The sequence below is a fragment of the Lepidochelys olivacea genome, assembly GCF_965140295.1.
Source record: "Lepidochelys olivacea isolate rLepOli2 genome assembly, chromosome: 1".
Classification (NCBI taxonomy): Eukaryota; Metazoa; Chordata; order Testudines; family Cheloniidae; genus Lepidochelys; species Lepidochelys olivacea.
Genome location: NC_140411.1, coordinates 220,441,227 through 220,460,291, shown reverse-complemented (window position 1 = coordinate 220,460,291; position 19,065 = coordinate 220,441,227). Strand labels below are relative to the sequence as shown.

General features: G+C 41.8%; 1 protein-coding gene across 1 annotated transcript in view; it reads right to left on the bottom strand.

Annotated features, from left to right (window-relative positions):
* The window catches only part of PRMT8 (protein arginine methyltransferase 8), a 99,804-nt gene that overhangs the window by 16,861 nt on the left and 63,878 nt on the right, over positions 1 to 19,065 (bottom strand). The window contains exons 4-7 of the mRNA XM_084617801.1: positions 18,470 to 18,533; positions 8,893 to 9,035; positions 8,384 to 8,471; positions 1,140 to 1,255 (exon numbers count right to left, since the gene is read on the bottom strand). Of these exons, the coding sequence (XP_084473927.1) occupies positions 1,140 to 1,255; positions 8,384 to 8,471; positions 8,893 to 9,035; positions 18,470 to 18,533 (411 nt within the window). The remainder of the gene's footprint in view (positions 1 to 1,139; positions 1,256 to 8,383; positions 8,472 to 8,892; positions 9,036 to 18,469; positions 18,534 to 19,065) is intronic.

The window sequence follows — 19,065 nt, the reverse complement described above, 5'->3', positions numbered from 1 at the left end:
AAGGACTACAAGGATCAGCCCTAAAAAATGGGAATTTGAGAACTTCTATGCCATGTGTTATACAGAAGTTCCAACCAGATGATCACAGAGGTCCCTTCTAGCCTAAGGACATCTCTTCACTAGTAATGTTAAAGCTCTCCCAGCATTATAAAAAAAACCCACCTCCATGAGGGGAATAGCTACCTGCGCCAGGCACACAGTGCTGGTGCACGGTCTACACTGCCACTTCACAGTGCTGAAACTTGCAGCGCTCAGGGGGTTATTTTTTTCACACCCCTGAGCGAGAAAGTTGCAGCGCTGTAAACTGGTAGCATAGAAAAGGCCTTAGAATCTATGAACTATCATGGATTCTCAACCTGAGGTTGTGAACAGTCGTCAGTAGGTTGTGACCACCCTGCCCTTCACATATTGCTAAATAGGAGCTGGGTCACAGCTATATCCAAGCTAGACGGGAGAAGAGTGCTGGGAGGTTCCAGTATGAAAAAGAGTGAGAACTTGGCTACAGAAATCATGTTGACAATTTAAGGCCAAATGCAGATCTCATACACTGGGGTAAAACTGGAGTTATTCCAGCAGACTTAATATCATCTGGTGCCTTAATCTTTTCACTGTAACTTGAATCCATTTAACACCTCTCCCCAGTGGCTTTTCATCTCAAATTTGCAATATCTGTTCACAGGGAGGAAGAACAATTAAAATGCATATCTAAATATATACAATGTCTCCATTTATCCAGTACTTGCACTAATTACCCCTCCCCCCCCCAAAAAAAAGATTTATATTTAATTTGTGCGAGTTTGAAGGTATGTTTGGAGATCCATTTATAGCAGCAGCCAGATGAGCACAAAATCCCACTCTCAGGTGACATCTCCCAATTTGGGTAGTACCATATGTGATCAAGGTATTAGTATTCATGTTTAGCTGAGCTGATGACACCCGACATGAGCAACATGCTTATACTGAATATTATGAAAACTAAGATTATTTTCCCTCTTAGTTTTATCACATTCCATACTGATGGTATCTGCAGCTTGTTAGCAGCCCCAAAAGATAGTGTTAAAGAAAAAATAATGCATCTCCAAAGAATGCCACAGTACGTGTTAAGCGTTCACATTTAAGTACATTTGGAATTACCAAACCTTTATTAAACACGCATTGGTCACCACTTGCTTTGGATCTACTATGTCGACCAAGGGCTCCTTCATGGCAACATCTCTAATACAGGTCATGTCGAAGCCATACACGTTCTCCCACCCTGTCAATGCAAATGGATGTGTCAAAGGTGAGAAGTAATACAAAACAAATAAATAAATCTTTTTCACTTTGCATAGCTGCTTCTGTTCCAGAATCTCAAAGCATTTCACAACCGATTAGTTAACTTTCACAGCACCCCTGTTAAATAGGTAAGTGGCATTATCTCCATTTTGCAGATAAGGCACAGGAAGATCAAGGCAAACAATTTCAAATGTGGCCTCTTGTTTTGGGTTCCCCAATAATTAAGACACCCAAGAGTCCTTGTGGCACCTTAGAGACTAACAAATTTATTTGGGCATAAGCTTTTGTGGGATATAGCCCACTTCATCAGATGCATGGAGTGAAAAATACAGTAAGCTGGTATAAATATACAGCACATGAAAAGATGGGAGTTGCCTTACCAAGTTGTCTTACCACATCTTTTCATGTGCTATATATTTTTACTGGTACAGACTAACATGGCTACCCCTCTGAAACCAAGATCAGTGGCACTTTTAAAGACTGAGGCATTTAAATGGGTTGCCCAAAATCACACAGCAAGTCAGCCAAATTGTTGTGAATAGAACTCAATAATCCATTCCTGGATCCTTGTCCCTTGCTCTGACTTCTAGATAACATTTAATCTCGTAGGCCCTGATCCTGCAAAAACATGATCCTATCCTGTCAGTGAACTAGTCATGAGAGTGAAGTTATGCATATCTTTAAGTGTTTGGAGGATCAAGACCTTAATGCAAGTACATCATGACAGATTGCCTTCTAAAAAGCTTGAAAGCTGAGTTGAGCTCACTGGGTATTTGAACTGTTCTGATGACTGTACCAGTAAGTGCCTTTTATCTTGCTGAGTTTCCTTCTTTGAACAAATGATCCCCTAGGGGGAAAGTACACTGGCTCTGCTCTTATGGTTGACATTTCTTTGTGAAAAAATACAAAGAACTGTTACATTTTTGGATTTGTTTTTTTAAACCAAACTCACATTACACCCTCCTGAACCAGATGAGTCAAATTCCATTAAACCGCAATGCCCCATTAAAAGTCTAAACTAAAAGTTACAAAAGTCATGTGGGCTGCAGTATGTACTGGGTAGATGAATGGCTGGAAAAGTACTTTGAGCATTTAAAAATATTATTATGTATGAGAACAAGCGAGATAAATTGGCAGACCATGATAGGGAGCAGATTTGCAAAAGCTTCTCCTCTCAGAGCACAGCAGTTGAGTTCTTGGAATTCCCAGCAGGGACAGAATTGGCAGCAATAGTAAAAGGTCTGTAAGTATGATTCTAAATTGCAACATATTTGGCAAAGATTCTTTGGTAATGGTTTCCTTTGATGGGGCTGTCAACTTGCCCACATTTTGGGAGGTGGGGGTGACCCTGCAAATCTTTTTTCTTTTTCCACCCTCTTGTTGTTATTTCTATCCTTACTCACCCAGTATTGGTGTGTTTTCTGAAAGCCCCAGCTCCTTGAGTCACGTTACTATAGGAGAATCTCAGCTTTCATTTTAAGTGCCAAGTTTATAGCCCTCATGGTTCCATAAAAAAAGCTGGAAAATATGAATCCTAAAGGATCACAGATCAGAAAGCAAATACTCCCTTTCCCCCAAAAAATAATTATTCTTAAACCAATTTCATGATTTGGGGTGGGGGCGTGATTTCTGAACACCTTCTGAAACACCCATCATTGCATTTCGCATGTGAGAAACTCTGGTTCCCATCCCAAGAAGAACAAAGTAATGGGGAGAAATAAAAGTAAAGTGAGATACTAGGGAGGAGTTAGAGGGGAGAGAATAGTGAGGTGGGAGAAGAGATTGGGACGGAAAGGAGTAAAGAAGACATAGCAAAAAACTGGTAGTATAAATAAGGAAGAAAGGTGATATCAGAAAAGAAAAGTGTTTTGAAGGAAAATAGGCTTGCAGGGGTGTGGGAGGGCAAGAGAACCAGACACATTTAAAAGGGATGAAAAAACGTACAGACCAATACATCAGGGGGAAACAAGGACACTGAATATGCCTGAAGAAAAGACATCGAGATATAGAAGGGAAAGTAGAAAACAGGATAGAAAGAGGGGGTAAAAAAGTGGGAGAGTGCTTTTTTGGGTGACAGGAAGCAGGTTTTGTTATTTTACATGAAGTGTCCTTCATACAGCATTTTGTAACTATGATTTTATGGGATTTTGTCTGCTTCTGCAACCAAAAAAAAAAAAATCTGAAAATATTCCTGGCTTTGGACAAAGAGGAGATGACAATTTACTTTGGATGTTATGGATCAGTAGTTCTCAACCAGGGGTATGCGTACGGTGACCAGGTGTCCGGTTTTTGACCGGAACACCCAGTCGACAAGGGATCCTGGTGGTTCCAGTCAGCACCACTGACTGGGCTCTTGACTGTCCAGTTGGCAGCATTGCGTGGCGCGGCTGGCAGGCTCCCTGCTAGCCTCCGCGTGACGTGGCTCCCAGGAAGCAGCCGGCATGTCCGGCTCCTATGCTTAGGGGCGGCTGGGGGGGGTCTGCTTACTGCCCTGCCTGCAGGCGCAGCTCCCATTAGCAGGGTCAGGGCAGGGGCCAAACTTGCGCAACTCATGAACGCTCAGCAGGTGGCTTTGAGGGGTCATGGCGCGTGCTAGAGGCCCACTTCTCCTCACGCTTCTCCTGTGGCTGGGCTCGAGCTGCGGCGCGTGCCCTGTAGAGAACCATGATCGGTCACCCCATCGCCAGCACTTAGGAATTCGAGGTATGTATCCCTGTCTCCGAGTGCTGGGAATGGGGCTGCTGGAGGGGAGGGGAGGAGAATGAGACAAACCCAGTGCCTGGCCCAGCCATCTCAGGGAATTGGGGAGAGGCCCGGTCCAGCACTGCCTCCGCCCCGGCAGCACCGCCCCCCACCCCCCCAGCCTGGGACAGTCCTCCTGAGTCCACCACTGGCCCTAGCAGCCCCAGACTCTGGGCAACTCCTCCCCACCAAGCCCTGCACCCCCATCCCCCTCACTGCATCCCTCCCTGTCCCAACCCGCCACACCCCCATCCCCCCATCACTGCATCTCTCTCTGTCCCACCCCGCACCCCCCTCCCTGCATCTCTCCTCCATCCCATCCCGCCCTGCCCTCCACCCCTACCCATCCCATCCCTGTACCCCTTACAGTGCTCTCCCACCCATCTCTCCACCTCCCAGAGCTGCCCACTATGTCCCTCACCCCCTACAGCCCTGCACCTCATTCACCTCCATACTCTGCTGCATTCCTATTATGTCCCTATACACCCCTATGACCCCCACAGCCTCATGTACCTGTAACCTTATGTCTCCCCTGCATCCCCATTCACCCCCCTTGCCCTGCCATACCCCTTCCTTTCTCCTTCACTGTTCACTCTCACCCCCACCCTACTCTTGTCCTTGGTCTCTTTCCCTTCCCATCCTCTCTCCTCCACCACCACCCCAGCATCTTTTCCCCACCAGCCCACCCTCCTCCCTTCCCAGCTGAGTGATTTAGGCAGCCCCTGGAAGAGGGGAGTCCTCCCGGGCAATATCATAATCAGAAAGAGAAAATAAAAAGGCAATAAAACTAGACAGTAAAACTTAGCCAGCAGCCCGGGGCCCAGGCAGAGCAGAGCCTTCTCAGTGCCAGGCGACCACCCTCCGGCCCCTTTGCTCTGGGGCTCAACCTTCATGCCGGGCACAGCAGCATTGCAGCCCCCTGGGCGAGGGGCCCGCAAGCATGGGAAGTATCCGACAGTTAAGGTGACCAAGTGACAGTAGGAGGGGGGATGGAGTGAACTGGGGACAGGGCCTCGGGAAGGGGCAGGGCTGGGGGCGGGGCAAGGGGGTTTGGTTTTCTGGAATTAGAAAGTTGGCAACCCTAGGTATGCATACCCCTGTGGGTACACAGAGGTCTTCTGGGGGGTACATGAGCTCATCTAGCTATTTGCCTAATTGTACAACAGGCTACATAAAAAGCACTAGCAAAGTCAGTGCAAACTAAAATTTCATACAGACAATGACTTGTTCATACTGCTCTATATGCTATACACTGAAATGTGAGTACAATGTTTATATTCCAATTAATTTATTTTATAATTATGTGGTAAAAATGAGAAAGGAAGCAATTTTTCAGTAACAGTGTGCTGTGACACTTTTGAATTTTTATGTCTGATTTTGTAAGCAAGTAGTTTTTAAGTGAGGTGAAACTTGGGGTATGCAAAACAAATCAGACTCCTGCAAGGGGTACAGTAGTCTGGAAAGATTGAGAGCCACTGCTATAGATGACCCTTGTAATGGGCCCAATCCTGAATCCTATCTGTGGTGCTAATGACTCCCATTGAGCTCAGTGGGAGTTACTTGTATCCTTTGATGGAAGAACAAGGCCTACCCAAGACTGCACTTAAGTCAGAAAAATCAAGACACTTTTTGGGGAGGGTGGGAGGGGGGATTTGTCAAGTTGTTAGACTGGGATGAAGCCGATAAGGAGGAATTGTGTGTGTGCATCTGACTGGTGATTGAGCCCACTGGTTCTCTTCCAAGCTCCTATATACCACATGGCCCTAAAGAGTAGAGATGGTTGGAAATTTTCCAGTGAAACTTCTTTTTGCCAGAAAAGGTCTTTGCAGCCAAAATAAAAATTTCTATGAAAATTTTTTAGTAAATGTTCATGCAGTTTTTTAAAACCTTATTGAAAACTTTTGTTTTGGTGGGGGGGCAACTCACTCTTGCTTTTTTAATTTGCTACCCTCTTTTTTCAAGTAAAATTATGGTTTTCCCCGTCAAAATGAAATGAACAATTATGTTTAGAAACTTTTTTCATAAATACATTTTGGACAAATAAAATTCATTTTTCAAAAATGTGAAATATATATTTTTGACCAGCTGTACCAATAAGCTTTCATAGTTACAGTGGTGGCCACTTGTAAAGATTTCAAGTTCCCTTGCAAACTGTTAACGTTATAGCTGTACTCACTATGCTGAGAATAGGGAAATATATTTGCTTTCCATAACAAACACTCTGTATAACTTTTCATGAGTGATGTACCCAGATAGTTGGATGCTAATATCTAAACTGTACTGTTAAATCTATTCACCTTAGAATCATAGAATATCAGGGTTGGAAGGAACCTCAGGAGATCATCTAGTCCAACCGCCTGCTCAAAGCAGGACCAATCCCCAACTAAATCATCCCAGCCAGGGCTTTGTCAAGCCTGACCTTGAAAACCTCTAAGGAAGGAGATTCAACCACCTCCCTAGGTAACGCATTCCAGTGCTTCACAACCCTCCTAGTGAAAAAGTTTTTCCTAATATTCAACCTAAACCTCCCCAACTGCAACTTGAGACCATTACTCCTTGTTCTGTCATCTGGTACCACTGAGAACAGTCTAGATCCATCCTCTTAGGAACCCCCCTTCAGGTAGTTGAAAGCAGTTATCAAATCCCCCCTCATTCTTCTCTTCCGCAGACTAAACAATCCCAGTTCCCTCAGCCTCTCGTCATAAGTCACGTGCTCCAGCTCCCTAATCATTTTTGCTGCCCTCCGCTGGACTCTTTCCAATTTTTCCACATCCTTCTCGTAGTGTGGGGCCCAAAACTGGACACAGTACTCCAGATGAGGCCTCACCAATGTCAAATAGAGGGGAATGATCATGTCACTCGATCTGCTGGCAATGCCCCTACTTATTCAGCCCAAAATGCCGTTAGCCTTCTTGGCAACAAGGGCAGCTGAGTGAAATTAAGGGCCACCTTAATTTGGGTTATTGCTGATTATGCACTGTATGTATCTTTTGACTTTTAAAAACAAACTTTGTATTTATGGATAATCTAAGCGCTATACTCAGATGTACAGACACTCTTTTCTTAACCTGTGTATTATATAATTTTTTAACATGAGCTTTAATAAAAATTTTAAATTTCACCTGAGTGTTGCCTCTAGGCTACCACAACACTGCATACTTCTAGGCAGTCAAATGTGTAGATTTTTATGGTAATTGCTCTAGATAGCACAATGGAGTGATGCAGTTTTTAAAAAAATCCCAAACTCTAAAATCCAGAAAATTCATATTTAGGGAAGATTACAGGTAATTGGGGTTTTTTTGGAGGTGGGGGAACAATCAGACATTCAACCTACAACGTTGCTATTCATGTTTTTCCCCTGCCTCTTAATACAGTGTTCGATACTAATGAATTTTTCTTTGTGTTCATCTGGATATTGTATTTGTGACCTAGTGCCCACACTCCGTTAACTTTCTCAGCAGCTTCTCTTATAACAAGACTTTGCCAGAGGGGAGCTTGCAGCAGTGTGGCAGGATTGCTGCTCTCCTCGGGTGCAAATAAACACTGGATGATGTAAAACAAATACAGGACAAAGAATGGCACCCCACCACCACCATCTTCCTACTGCAAAAAATAGATTGAAATTCAAGGAGTGAGAGCTATGGGCTTGATAGAATGTGACAGTGAAATCAGGGAGTGTTGTTATATAAACAGAAGGAGTTTGTTTCTCATCTCACTGACACAAGTCTAATTCAAGAGCAATTCAATTTAGTTCAATTGGCCTGATTCTGATCTCACACCTGGTTTACACTGGTGTCATTCCATTGACTTCAGTGCAGTTTCTCTTGATCTATGTCAGTTTAAGGGAGACCAGAATCAGGCTACAATAAAGATGTGCTTATGCAAAATGCTAATATCAGCAGGGGCAGTATGTATTTTCACAGCCACGGAGGCTGATAAAACCCCTAGCAAGCAATAGCTTTAACTTTTGGCCATATGCTCAACTGGTGTAAATCAGCCTAACTCCACTGAAGTCAACAGAGCTATGTTGATTTACACACCTGAAGATCCAGCCTATTAAAACGAACAGTCATTCTTAAAATGGCAGTGCATTTTCTCATTATTTCATGCAGTTTGCAAATAACACACCAAGTGTAAGAAAGCCACCTGAGGGTTTTGTCTTATCTAACCTCACACTAGTGTAAATCAGGAGTAACTCCAGTGAAGTCACACTGGTGTAAAATTAAGATAAAGTGAGAGGAGAATCATGTCCAATGTATCTATTTTAAACAGTCCAAAAGGCTACTCTATAACAATGTGAATGGGGAAATAAAAATATTTTCATGGAGTTGATCGCACAGGAGGAATGTATTAGACTTGTACTTACAGTGAATTTTGAAGTCCTTGTACTGTCTGTCTTCAATTGCTATCACGTACAAAGCAGCCCGGTCTGGAAACATAAGCCCTCCAGGTTTCTGTTGATGAATTGTGGGGAAATGGATCTCGTAATCTATTCACCTGACAAAGACATCACATTTTGAACTGCACATACAAAAACCAGACAAGCACCCCCCGCATGCCTTTATTGTTCTCCTTCAGATTTTCACATCGGCTTTTAATATCTCAGAGATTCTTGCACCCTGCAGCAATGTTGTTAGATAAATAGAGTTGATTGGAATTGTACTAGCTGTCACTCAAAAGCAAAGCTTACCTTTAAAATTAAAGGTTTCCCCGTTTACTGAGCTCCCCATGCTAATCTTTCTAATAAAGCCTAAGAAAGGGCACTTGAACGTAACTGTGTCTTTTTGATGCTGGTGGTAGTAGGAGAGGAGAGCTTGCAATTGGAAAATAAATGATCAGACCTCCAGCAAGGAGTATGACATGCAGAGCACCTACCAGCCACTTGTCTCGTGCAAAGATGACTGTGTTTAGCATTGACTCATAGAAAAGACAGTAACCCATCCATTCACTGATGATGATGTCTACTTTATCCTCAGGCAGTTCAACTTCTTCCACTTTACCTTTAAATATTGTGATTACTGAAAAAAGAATCCAAAAGAAATATGTTTCACATAATAAAAGCCTGATTAAAAGTACCTCACTGGTGAATGTCATTCTACCCTTGCTTTTCATTTTGATTTAAATATATGGACCTGATTCGCCTCTCTCTGCAGTGTAGATCAGGAGTGACTCCACTCAAGTTCATGAAGTTACACGAATAAGAAATAAACCAGTATACGGGAGAAGTGGGTCAGGCCCATGCAGTATACAATAAACAGAGAATCATTAGGGTATGTCTGCAGTGCACACTCCTTTCGTCAGCATGTAGAGTGCATACACTATGTCCTGTGTCCTTCCCCACTCCCCCGCTAGCATGGGTATAATTACCAGTGCAGATGGTGTAAGGTGCTGCTTAGGCAAGTAGAGTAAAGACATGCCAGACCCTTAATGTATGCATCCTACATGGGGCTTTCTACATGCCCAAGCAGTGCCTTTCCCTGTTTTTAGCCTTGTAGTGTCCAGCTGCCTCCCTGCTGCTGGAGCCTGCTTTCCCCCACCACAAGGAGCTGCTGAAGCCTTTCCCTGCACAGGGAGCTACACACCGTAGTGTGGATACAGCCTGATTTTCACTATGGCGTGTAGCCACACGTACGGGGTGCGGTGTAGATATACCCTTAGTAGCAATGTAAAGGGACGCTGTCAAGATAAACAACATTTATTTCAAAAAACATTCCTTACCTGTTACAATATCTTCGATTACCAGCCCTTTGGAAGTTGGCATATGTCTACCTCTTCAGTAGTGGGATGTAAAGAATTCACCCAAAACCCTGAATACACCCAACCTCAGGCTGTGTTTGATTTCTAGTACTATTTGGCAACTCATCAGCCCAAGTCCATCAACATTCATGGAGCTAGGAGCTGTCTGATCTCACATGGTTTTGCCATGTGTTTATCTTCGTTGACTTCAATGGAGTTACTCCTGATTTACATTGGTGCATGTCAATGAGATCTATATTGGGCATGTTGCAGTTTAAACAGTTCTAGACCCATCCCCACTACCCTGCCCTCTCTCTCACAAGCACATTCCCTTGCCCCAACCTCAGTCTGTCCCTAGCTGCCTTTTTACAGACCATACCCAGCTCTGTCATAAGGGTTTCTGGAAGCACAAGATGTCTTCCACCCCCATCTTCCATCTTTGAAAATGCTAATATGTCCCTCACTGCCACTCCCAAATTCATCAAGGTCTTCAAGCTAGTAGGCAAGAAATGATTCAAACCTCCATCTCCACAAAGCAGCAGAAATGGGCAAACAATCCGACTCCTGGTATAGCAATTGTTCCACTAAACTTGAGATTATAGACAGACACCTCAAACATCTTACTACAATAACTAGAGAACTGTCTTGGATTCCATGCAGCTATGTGCTAGGGATTATGGGGCAACTCAGCTAGTATAAAAATGTTAGGAAATTCAAGCCATTTAATAAGATGTTTCCTCACCTCTCAGCCCCAGGATCCTAAGGGTTAAACTGGAAAATATTTCTATGAGACAATTCTAATTTACTTTTTGCTTTTTATGTTGTTTTTAATTTCTTTGCTTGTCACCTTACCTTGAACAGTGAAATTTTGACTTGTTAGTTTCACTTCCTGGTCCTCATAAACAAGAACAACCTCTTGCATTTGGGTTTATAATGTTGCAGGAGAATGTTTAAATTTCAATTAAAGTATTTTCATTGAGAAATTTTTGTAATTTCAAATGAAATGTAGTCCATTTTATCCTGGGCTCATGTAATTTTGAGCTATTTTCACAAACATATTTCTTTCTATGTGCTGATGCATCGTTGTGCATAGGGCAAAGGATAGAGAGCAAGGACAATATTCAGCCTTACGTACAAAATAATGACTGCAGTTTTCACAGCAATTTTAGGAACTGGAAATTCTTCAGATCACATCTAACCTGATTTCTTTATGAATGGTGTATACTTTTCCAGAATTGGTTATTATCCCTCTATTTTGGACCCACTTTCTCTATCCTGACCTCCATTTCCTTCTTTTACCTTCCCTAACAGATGTTTTTCAGATTTAAAGTTCAAGAAAACATAGGGGAAAAGACTCTTGTATTGAAGATTACTTAAAGTTCAGCTGGAATTAATTGAGCTGATTCTGCTTCTTTAACGACATCTTTTCTGTTGCATCTCTCATTTCTGTTCTTTATGCCTGTAGAAACTAGTTCAGGGAAGAAAAGGATCTTCTGGGGGGTTTTTTACACAAATTATTTCTTATATCTGGCAGCTTCCAGGAAGAACCTATTTGTGATTTCTGATGCCAACAAAAGAAATGATAAAAATCCATCTAAATTTCAGTCATTGAAGTGTAATTTTATTTTTAAACACAGACTAACAACTCCTTTTCATTCTGGCCTTGTCTACGCTATGATGGACAACCATAGATAGTATAGGCAGGGGGTTAAGTTGAACAATTTACAGGGGAAAAAAGGTTCCACAAATGAGATGGGAATTAATCCTGACATCCTAATGACTCTCGTACTGAGACAACATATCTGATTTTTCTGTCATTCAAGCCGTGTTTCTGGAATAATAATGCTTTCAATTACATATTCAATCTGTGCAGCCATCCCTGAGATAAGTACATTTTGTAGCTTCAATTCTTTTTGTAGCATGCATTGTTCCTCTCTGTCTATCCTTATATCCATGACTGGTAGACATTATTAGCTCTTGCTTTCCTGGTAAGTTGAGAAGGGGTGTGAAGTATCAAGGAAGAAGATTTATTAATACATGCCATCTTCTTCATCATGGCTGGGCTCTCCACAGGCTGAAGAGTGAGTTGTTGAGTCCATTGAAAAAATGGAAAGCCCCAGGACAAAGAATTCTGTTTTCTTGAACTTCGATGTAATTTTTGGCTTATTTGTGTTCTTAATTCCCAACTCCAGGTGTCAGCACAAAGGGCTTTTTCCTAAGATTTTGATACCTTATTATTCCAATTAATGCTTCAGTTTTTAAAACAGGTTGTTCGAAGCATGGGTTAGAAATCAGCAACTGGGAGGCAGATCAAGCAGGGTAGCTGGTCAGGAAAGTCTAGACGGAAGGGCAAGCCAGACCACAGAACAGAGGAAGGTGCTAGAGAGCAGATGTCCAGAGAGAGAGGAGGAGGCAACTGGCAGTGAGTGAGGGCTTAGGTGAGTTTCAGGGAGTTGCAAGAGGTCAGGCAGCTAGGAAAGGGTTGGGTCTCATGACAGTGGGAAAGCAAAGGATCAGCAGGTCTTTATTGTATGATTATTTAATGTCCTATTTACATCTCCAGCAAGTGTTGTGCCATAATGTTATTTTTAACAATTGCAGGTTTAACTTCTCTAACTACACAAGGTGGGAGCCTCCCTGCTTTGTTTATTTATGTCCACGGGAAACACTGCAAGTTACAAAACCTCTTTGTTTCTTAAGCCTTGTCTTCAGTGACGGAAAGGTTAAGGATGTTACAGCGAAAAGTTCTCAGCTTACTTAAAAATGCTGAGCTTTGTTAACTCTCTTTCCCCCACCAAAGAGAAATACAGACCAACGTGGATGAAAAAAGAAGATATGAAAAAGGAAAAGAGGGTACTCCCTCTTTTAGTGAGGTAGCAGGTAGGTAAGAAAATATACTGTAAATGGTAAAGCAGGGCCACTTGAATGGGACTTTGTTAGAATTGGTCAAAAATGTGCAAGAACAAGTTTTTTTCATCTCCAGATGAGCTTTCTAAAAAAAAACCAGCCCACGCATCCTGTTGACTTTTTATGATTCTTGCTTTTTGCAATATTTTTCATGTCATTTTAATCGAAATAATTGAAAAATCATCAAACATTGTTGACATGATCGTTAGAGTATTTTGTTTACTCAGAATCTATTTTTCAGTCAATGAAAAAATGTCTCATTCGTTTTGTTTTCTATAAACGATGGATTAACAAAATCCATGACAATTTTTAAAAAATTGCTCCATTTCAAACCTGGAAGAAAGAAAACAACGTCAACATTTGACTGGCCCATTTGTGGTCAGGTTAGAAAGGCTTGATTGGGGTTGCAGTTCCGTTGTTAGACAAAGTTTTCTATCCCAGAAAAATGAGCAGGCAAAATGAAATCTTGGACCTGCTAAGGTATGTAGGTACTTCAGTGGATCTACTCCACATGTGCATTGTTGGGACTGCAGTAACTTTCAAAGTATTATTCCATCTTCACACTGAGGAGAATCAGATCCATTTTCTTTAAAAATCCTGGACAGCTCACTCAGCAGAGAGAGGTAATTTTATCTCCGCGGAACACAAACATAAAAGTCTGCACAAACACCTGCCCTGCTTTCCAAAATCATCTGCTTCTTGACAGACTCTTTCACAACACATTGGCACCTCACTCAGAATTTGCTAGCAGTTTTGGACTTGGCTGCCTTTCCTCAGCTATCTACAGTGGCTGTTTTGAAAAACATTCCTGTCAGGTGTTTTGTCAGCAGCCCATTAGTTTCAAGGAGCTGAGAAGGTTATTAAGTTTGGAGTGGCTGAAGACCTAACTTGCAGACTGCAGGGAGAACACACAGTGAAGCTTGTTAAATTGCCGGCAAGTCACTGAAGGGGGGGCGAAATCACATCACGTGGATCAACAAAGAATAATAATATAGCAGATCATCCCCTCCTGCAGTAAAATTCTGTGAAGGGGGGAAGAAATTCCAGTCCGGGGATGAGGTAGGTCCATCTGAACAAAGACCCAGACTCTGTGTCTCCACACCAATGTGAATAAAGAGTAGTATCAGTGAGATCCATTAATTTACATTAGTGGAAAACCAATGAGTTCAAAATGAGGGCCAACATTTATAAACAGAGCTTGATTCTTCCGCTTACACTGAGCGGGGAAGAAGAGTGGGTTGTAGCAAGGAAAGCAATTAACAGGAGCATTTAAAATAAAGCAGAGCCCCTCCTTTATCTTACATTCTCTTCCCGTTACAACCCCTCCTCAACACACACAGACTCACACACACTTACTCTACCCCTTTAGAGTTGTAGTGCAAAATGAATGCAAAATGAATGCAAGTGACACTGCTTTACCACTTGCAGAGTACTTTCTTACCTACCTTTACAACATGCAACTTGCACATGTAAGTCATACCCCAAGGCAGCAAAAGTGCAAGGATCATGTTTTGCTGCTACAAGGCATTTACGGTTCAGTTATTTGAGTTTTAACATAAGGAATGTACGTGGATCATACCTAGTTAAGGGCACAGTTATATAGTCACTGAATGATTCTGACATCATGTATGCATGGTCCCTCCACTTTCATCTGTATGGGCCACTGCATTTGGCCCACAGACTTCCTTGGGAACAGCACTCACATCAGCTCTGAATATGGCCCACCATTGGCAATTTATACTCATTTACTTTGGTAGCAAGTTCTCTGTCATTTTTTCCATAAGCACTCTAAATCTTATGAAATAATTAGGAAACTCTTGTTTGAAAAAGGATCAAACAACCCTTGACTCATGTTAAAAATGTTTCAAAAGGGTTTTGATTATGCAGAAATACATATTAGGTGTATATTCTATTTGCCTTCATTTAAATTACATCCCACCTAAGCTTTCAATTTAATATACCTGCCTCCAAGTACACTGAGTTATACAAACCAGATTGGAACAACCTACGCATTCTTTCCCACTGCCGCTTCTAATTCAAAGGTGTACTCCTCTCTAAATACTCTCTCACTTTCTTTTTTAACCAAGAATGGAAGTAGAGGGGGTGAGGTGAATCACCGAAGCTAATTGAATTCGCAGCACCACGTGGATTAAGTAATCCATTTGGTTTGAATAAACCTAACTTTACAGCAAAATCCAGCCTTGATCTGTTTATTTTGTTATCATAATAGCAGGTATGCATAAAGTAATGTAAGTGCTTCATTTTACTTCTGTGGAAGGACACAAGTAGGCTCTGATTCTCCTCTGACTTTCACAGATGAAAACCAGGAGTAACTTATTAAAGTCAATGGAATTGCACCATGATAATATTGGTGTAAATGAGAGCATATATTTTATTTACAGTAATGCTAGAGGTGATCTAGATCTGGTTGCATTATTTGTTACAAATAATTAGCTCGCTTTGTAATTAGCAAATTATTCACAAATGAGTCCTGACTTTCTCCAGAAATATTAATTATTTCTAAGTTTTCTTCCAAATAGTTTGGACAAATAATTTTTCAAACTATGGGTTGTTTGCAAACTGTTCCCTTTGCTACAATACACCCTTTGTGTTTTGGGATAGTTACTGAAGTGAGATGGCACTGGGTCTGTTCCCTGACTGGACAATTGAAATGTTTGACACAGGAGAATAAAAATTGTAGTGATTAGATATGAATGCACTTTCCAATATTAATTTTTAGACAAATCATTATCTGTGCTAAAATGTGTAAAACCTTTAGGATTCACAGAAACTTTCCTGAACACCTAGCACTAGTACAAATACTTCTGCATACCAAATAATAGAAACCCATTAATCTTAGCAAACAGAACTCAATGTTTTTATTCACAAAAATAATCAGAAATCATGGTGGGTGGGAGATTACTGTTTGACCAGCATTAAGTTGAACTATGTGATATTAAAGCTGTGTTAGATGATTTGGAAAACTTGGCATTGGAAAACTAGGTTCTGAAACCTGAGTTTGCCTGAATTTTTTTATGTGGATGCATCATTCTGGGTAACAATGAAGCCAACACAAGCTTAATGTCCCACTTAAACTCTATTTTAAAATTTAAATGAAGCACAGAGGTGAATTTCATCCTTCCATAATATGATTGCTACAACACTCAGGTACCCTACTTCTATCACATGTCAGAACAGTCCTGATGATTCCTTTGGGGTGAATTTTAGCACTGTTGACAGCTGCCAGAATGACAGACCTAGAAACGGAATTTTTTTATATATACATGTATGAATACACACACACACAACCTGGGCCGCAAACCTTCGCTAATGTAAAACACTTTAAAAGGCATAGTGTGGGGGAAGTTTACACTGCCGCTAGCTGTGTTGTACCTAGTTTTTGGTAAACAGCTGTCCGTTCAGCTTCTTTCACTGGTTCTAGTCTAAATTAACTTTAAAGGATTTTTTTAAATTTAAAGCTTCTATGAGTTTTAGGAGAGGAAAAGGGATCCTTGGAGTCAGGGCTTGCTCTCATTTATACCAGTGTAATGTGGAGATATTCCATTAATTTCATTGGAGTGACTCCAGATTTACACTGGTGTAACCGAGAGCAGACTATGGCCTTTGGACTCTCTAGAGAATGGTGTGTCTTGGTAAACAAAGAGGGTTTTATTTTGGGTTTTACACTGGTGTGAACTAATTGATGTCAGTGGTGTTACTCCTATGATTTCCACCTATGTTAGTGACAGCACGATTAGGCCAAAATTGTTCATTATGGAGGATCACAGATTCAGAGAGGTTAGGGATGGATCTATCTGAAAAAAAGGTAATTTGCTCAGTCGTTGAACCCCATAGAGAAGGCTTGTAGCAGTCCTGTTTCATTATCAGATTTCTGTACATAACACTAGAAGTAGCTCTGAATCAATATCCCAGACCTCAGAGCTGAACACCTCCCAAGCATCAAGTGTGTTTGAAATTGGAACCAAGTTCTAGATTAGAATTTTTCAAATAGCCCCCATCTTTATATAAGAACATAAGAACGGCCATACTGGGTCAGACCAAAGGTCCATCTAGTCCAATATCCTGTCTTCCAACAGTAGCCAATGCTAGGTGCCCCAGAGGGAATGAACAGAACAGGTAATCCTCAAGTGATCCATCCCCTCTTGCCCATTCCCAGCTTCTGACAAACAGAGGCTAGGGACACCATCCCTGCCCATCCTCCATGAACCTATCCTCCATGAATTTACCTAATTCTTTTTTGAACCCTGTTATAATCTTGGCCTTCACAACATCCTCTGGCAAGGAGGTCCACAGGTTGACTGCGCATTGTGTGAAAAAATACTTCCTTTTGTTTGTTTTAAACCTGCTGCCTATTAATTTCATTTGGTGACCCCTCTGATAAGTTGAACAACCTTCCCCACACCCCCCAGATCCAAACACCCATGAACACGTTGAAATCTGTATCCAAATTTTTGCACCTTGAGCCTTCATGCTTGAGAAGAAACTGGATTCAGCTACTGGACACAGACAGACCTTGTGGTTCTTCTCTCTAGTTCTATAGCTCCCAGACTGACCAGTTTAGTTTCACCACTCACAGCTCCCTAAATGTCAGTATAGATTAAGAAGTCATGGACGGTATTGCCGACTACATGGCAGAGACCACTGCAGCTGCTTTTAACATTTAAAAAATAGCCTTGCAAATCTTTCTCTGGCAAAACTATAGTTCAAGTCAATGAAAGTTTTACTGGAGAGAAGACCGGTTGGCAGAGAAGATAGTGTACTGCCAACAGGGTAAGTCTTCACTGGAGAGTTAGCCTGGGATCTAACATGGGTGTTTACCCTAACCCCCTGTCGTCCACACAGAACCTCTTACTCATGCTTGAGAGTGCTTTAAACTGAGGTTAGCATATGCTGCTGGGCTTGAGCCCAGCATGGGCTTGAGCTTGTGTTTCTCCTCAGCCCAGGCTGGCAACCCATCTACTTTGCAGTGAGGACACAGGCTAATCAACTCCTCCATTGCATTCCCACAATTCCACCTCGGCCATGTTTTCTTGCTCTCGACCTCCTCACTTCTTCTGCACTGGAAGTCACCTACACTAGCTCGGCATTTAAACCCCAAGTTGCCTGTTACAGTTCTGCTGTGCTTCCCCAGATTTGAATAGACATGCCATGTGAGAAATCGTCCCCCCAGAGTGCTGTCTGTTGGCAACAGCACAGCTTAGTACGGGGCTGAGAGCCACAGAATATCCTGCCAAAAGTCTACCCCAGCACAGGAGCACTTAGTACAGCACCAATGTGGATTCAGCTACATGGGTCTGGCACACGGTAGGGGTCTGCACTAGGGAACCTTCTACCAGGGCTAGCCTAGTCATGGCTCACTCTGTAATGAAGACATACCTTCCATGAGAGGCCCCTTGATTCTTGAACTTGTCCCCAACCCCAGTTTGAAAAAGCCTCTGTAAAGGTCATCTATTTGCTGTGGATTGAGTGAATCACTGAAGGTAGCATCTGGGTCTATTTTGCTACGTTGAATTACCAGCTAGTTAGGTTCATTTACTTTCATTGCATATAAGCACTCATGTGCTCCTGGGTGATTATACCAGCGTGGATAGTGATTCTCAGTAATTGTCCAGGTGCCTAGAGCTGTAAATAGGTATCTTTTGTTTTCTATTTATATCGAAATACATCAATCATCAGCTGTATGTACCAAACCATCAATTACATGTAAACTACACAACAGAAATCAATCAGAGTGTGCAGGCCCCAGTCTGCCACCATTTTTCACAGAAACTATTCTTAGATGTCTTACTGTTGTCCAAGTGGTTCGCCTTGATAATTTTTTCTGAGTAGTCAGATATACTGGAGCATTCAATCTAAAGAAGAACAGGACAAAGGAGAGCTTTGTGTTAAAGACTTCAGACATACTGAACAGAAATAAAATCTATTGAACACAGCAGAATCTGTACAAAACATGCAACCATAGACAGCAGATAAATCAAAGCTTTATCGGCAGTCCCACCATGGAGAGGGTGATATCTTAGCATGAAAACTGTGAAGTGTGTGTATTATATGTGAAACTTTCTCTAAACCCATGTGAAAATATGAAAGAAAGAGGTCATATGTAATAGACTGCATAGCACACATAATAATACCTGAATTTATCCCAATTACTTCAGAATCTGTTGGAAAATCTGTTACTTTCCTCCACCAGCACCACCACCCCAAAAAAGCCAATCATTAAAGAACTCAAGAGGATGAATAGCGTGTTGCAAAATTTCCAAACGCAGTTGAAAAAATATGCTTCCAAACTGTTCAAGTTGTGTCTACATCCAAACCATTTCAGTACTTGTCTGTTTGGAAAAGCAATTATTCATCAGTTCCATGACTTACCTACTTTGACAACAA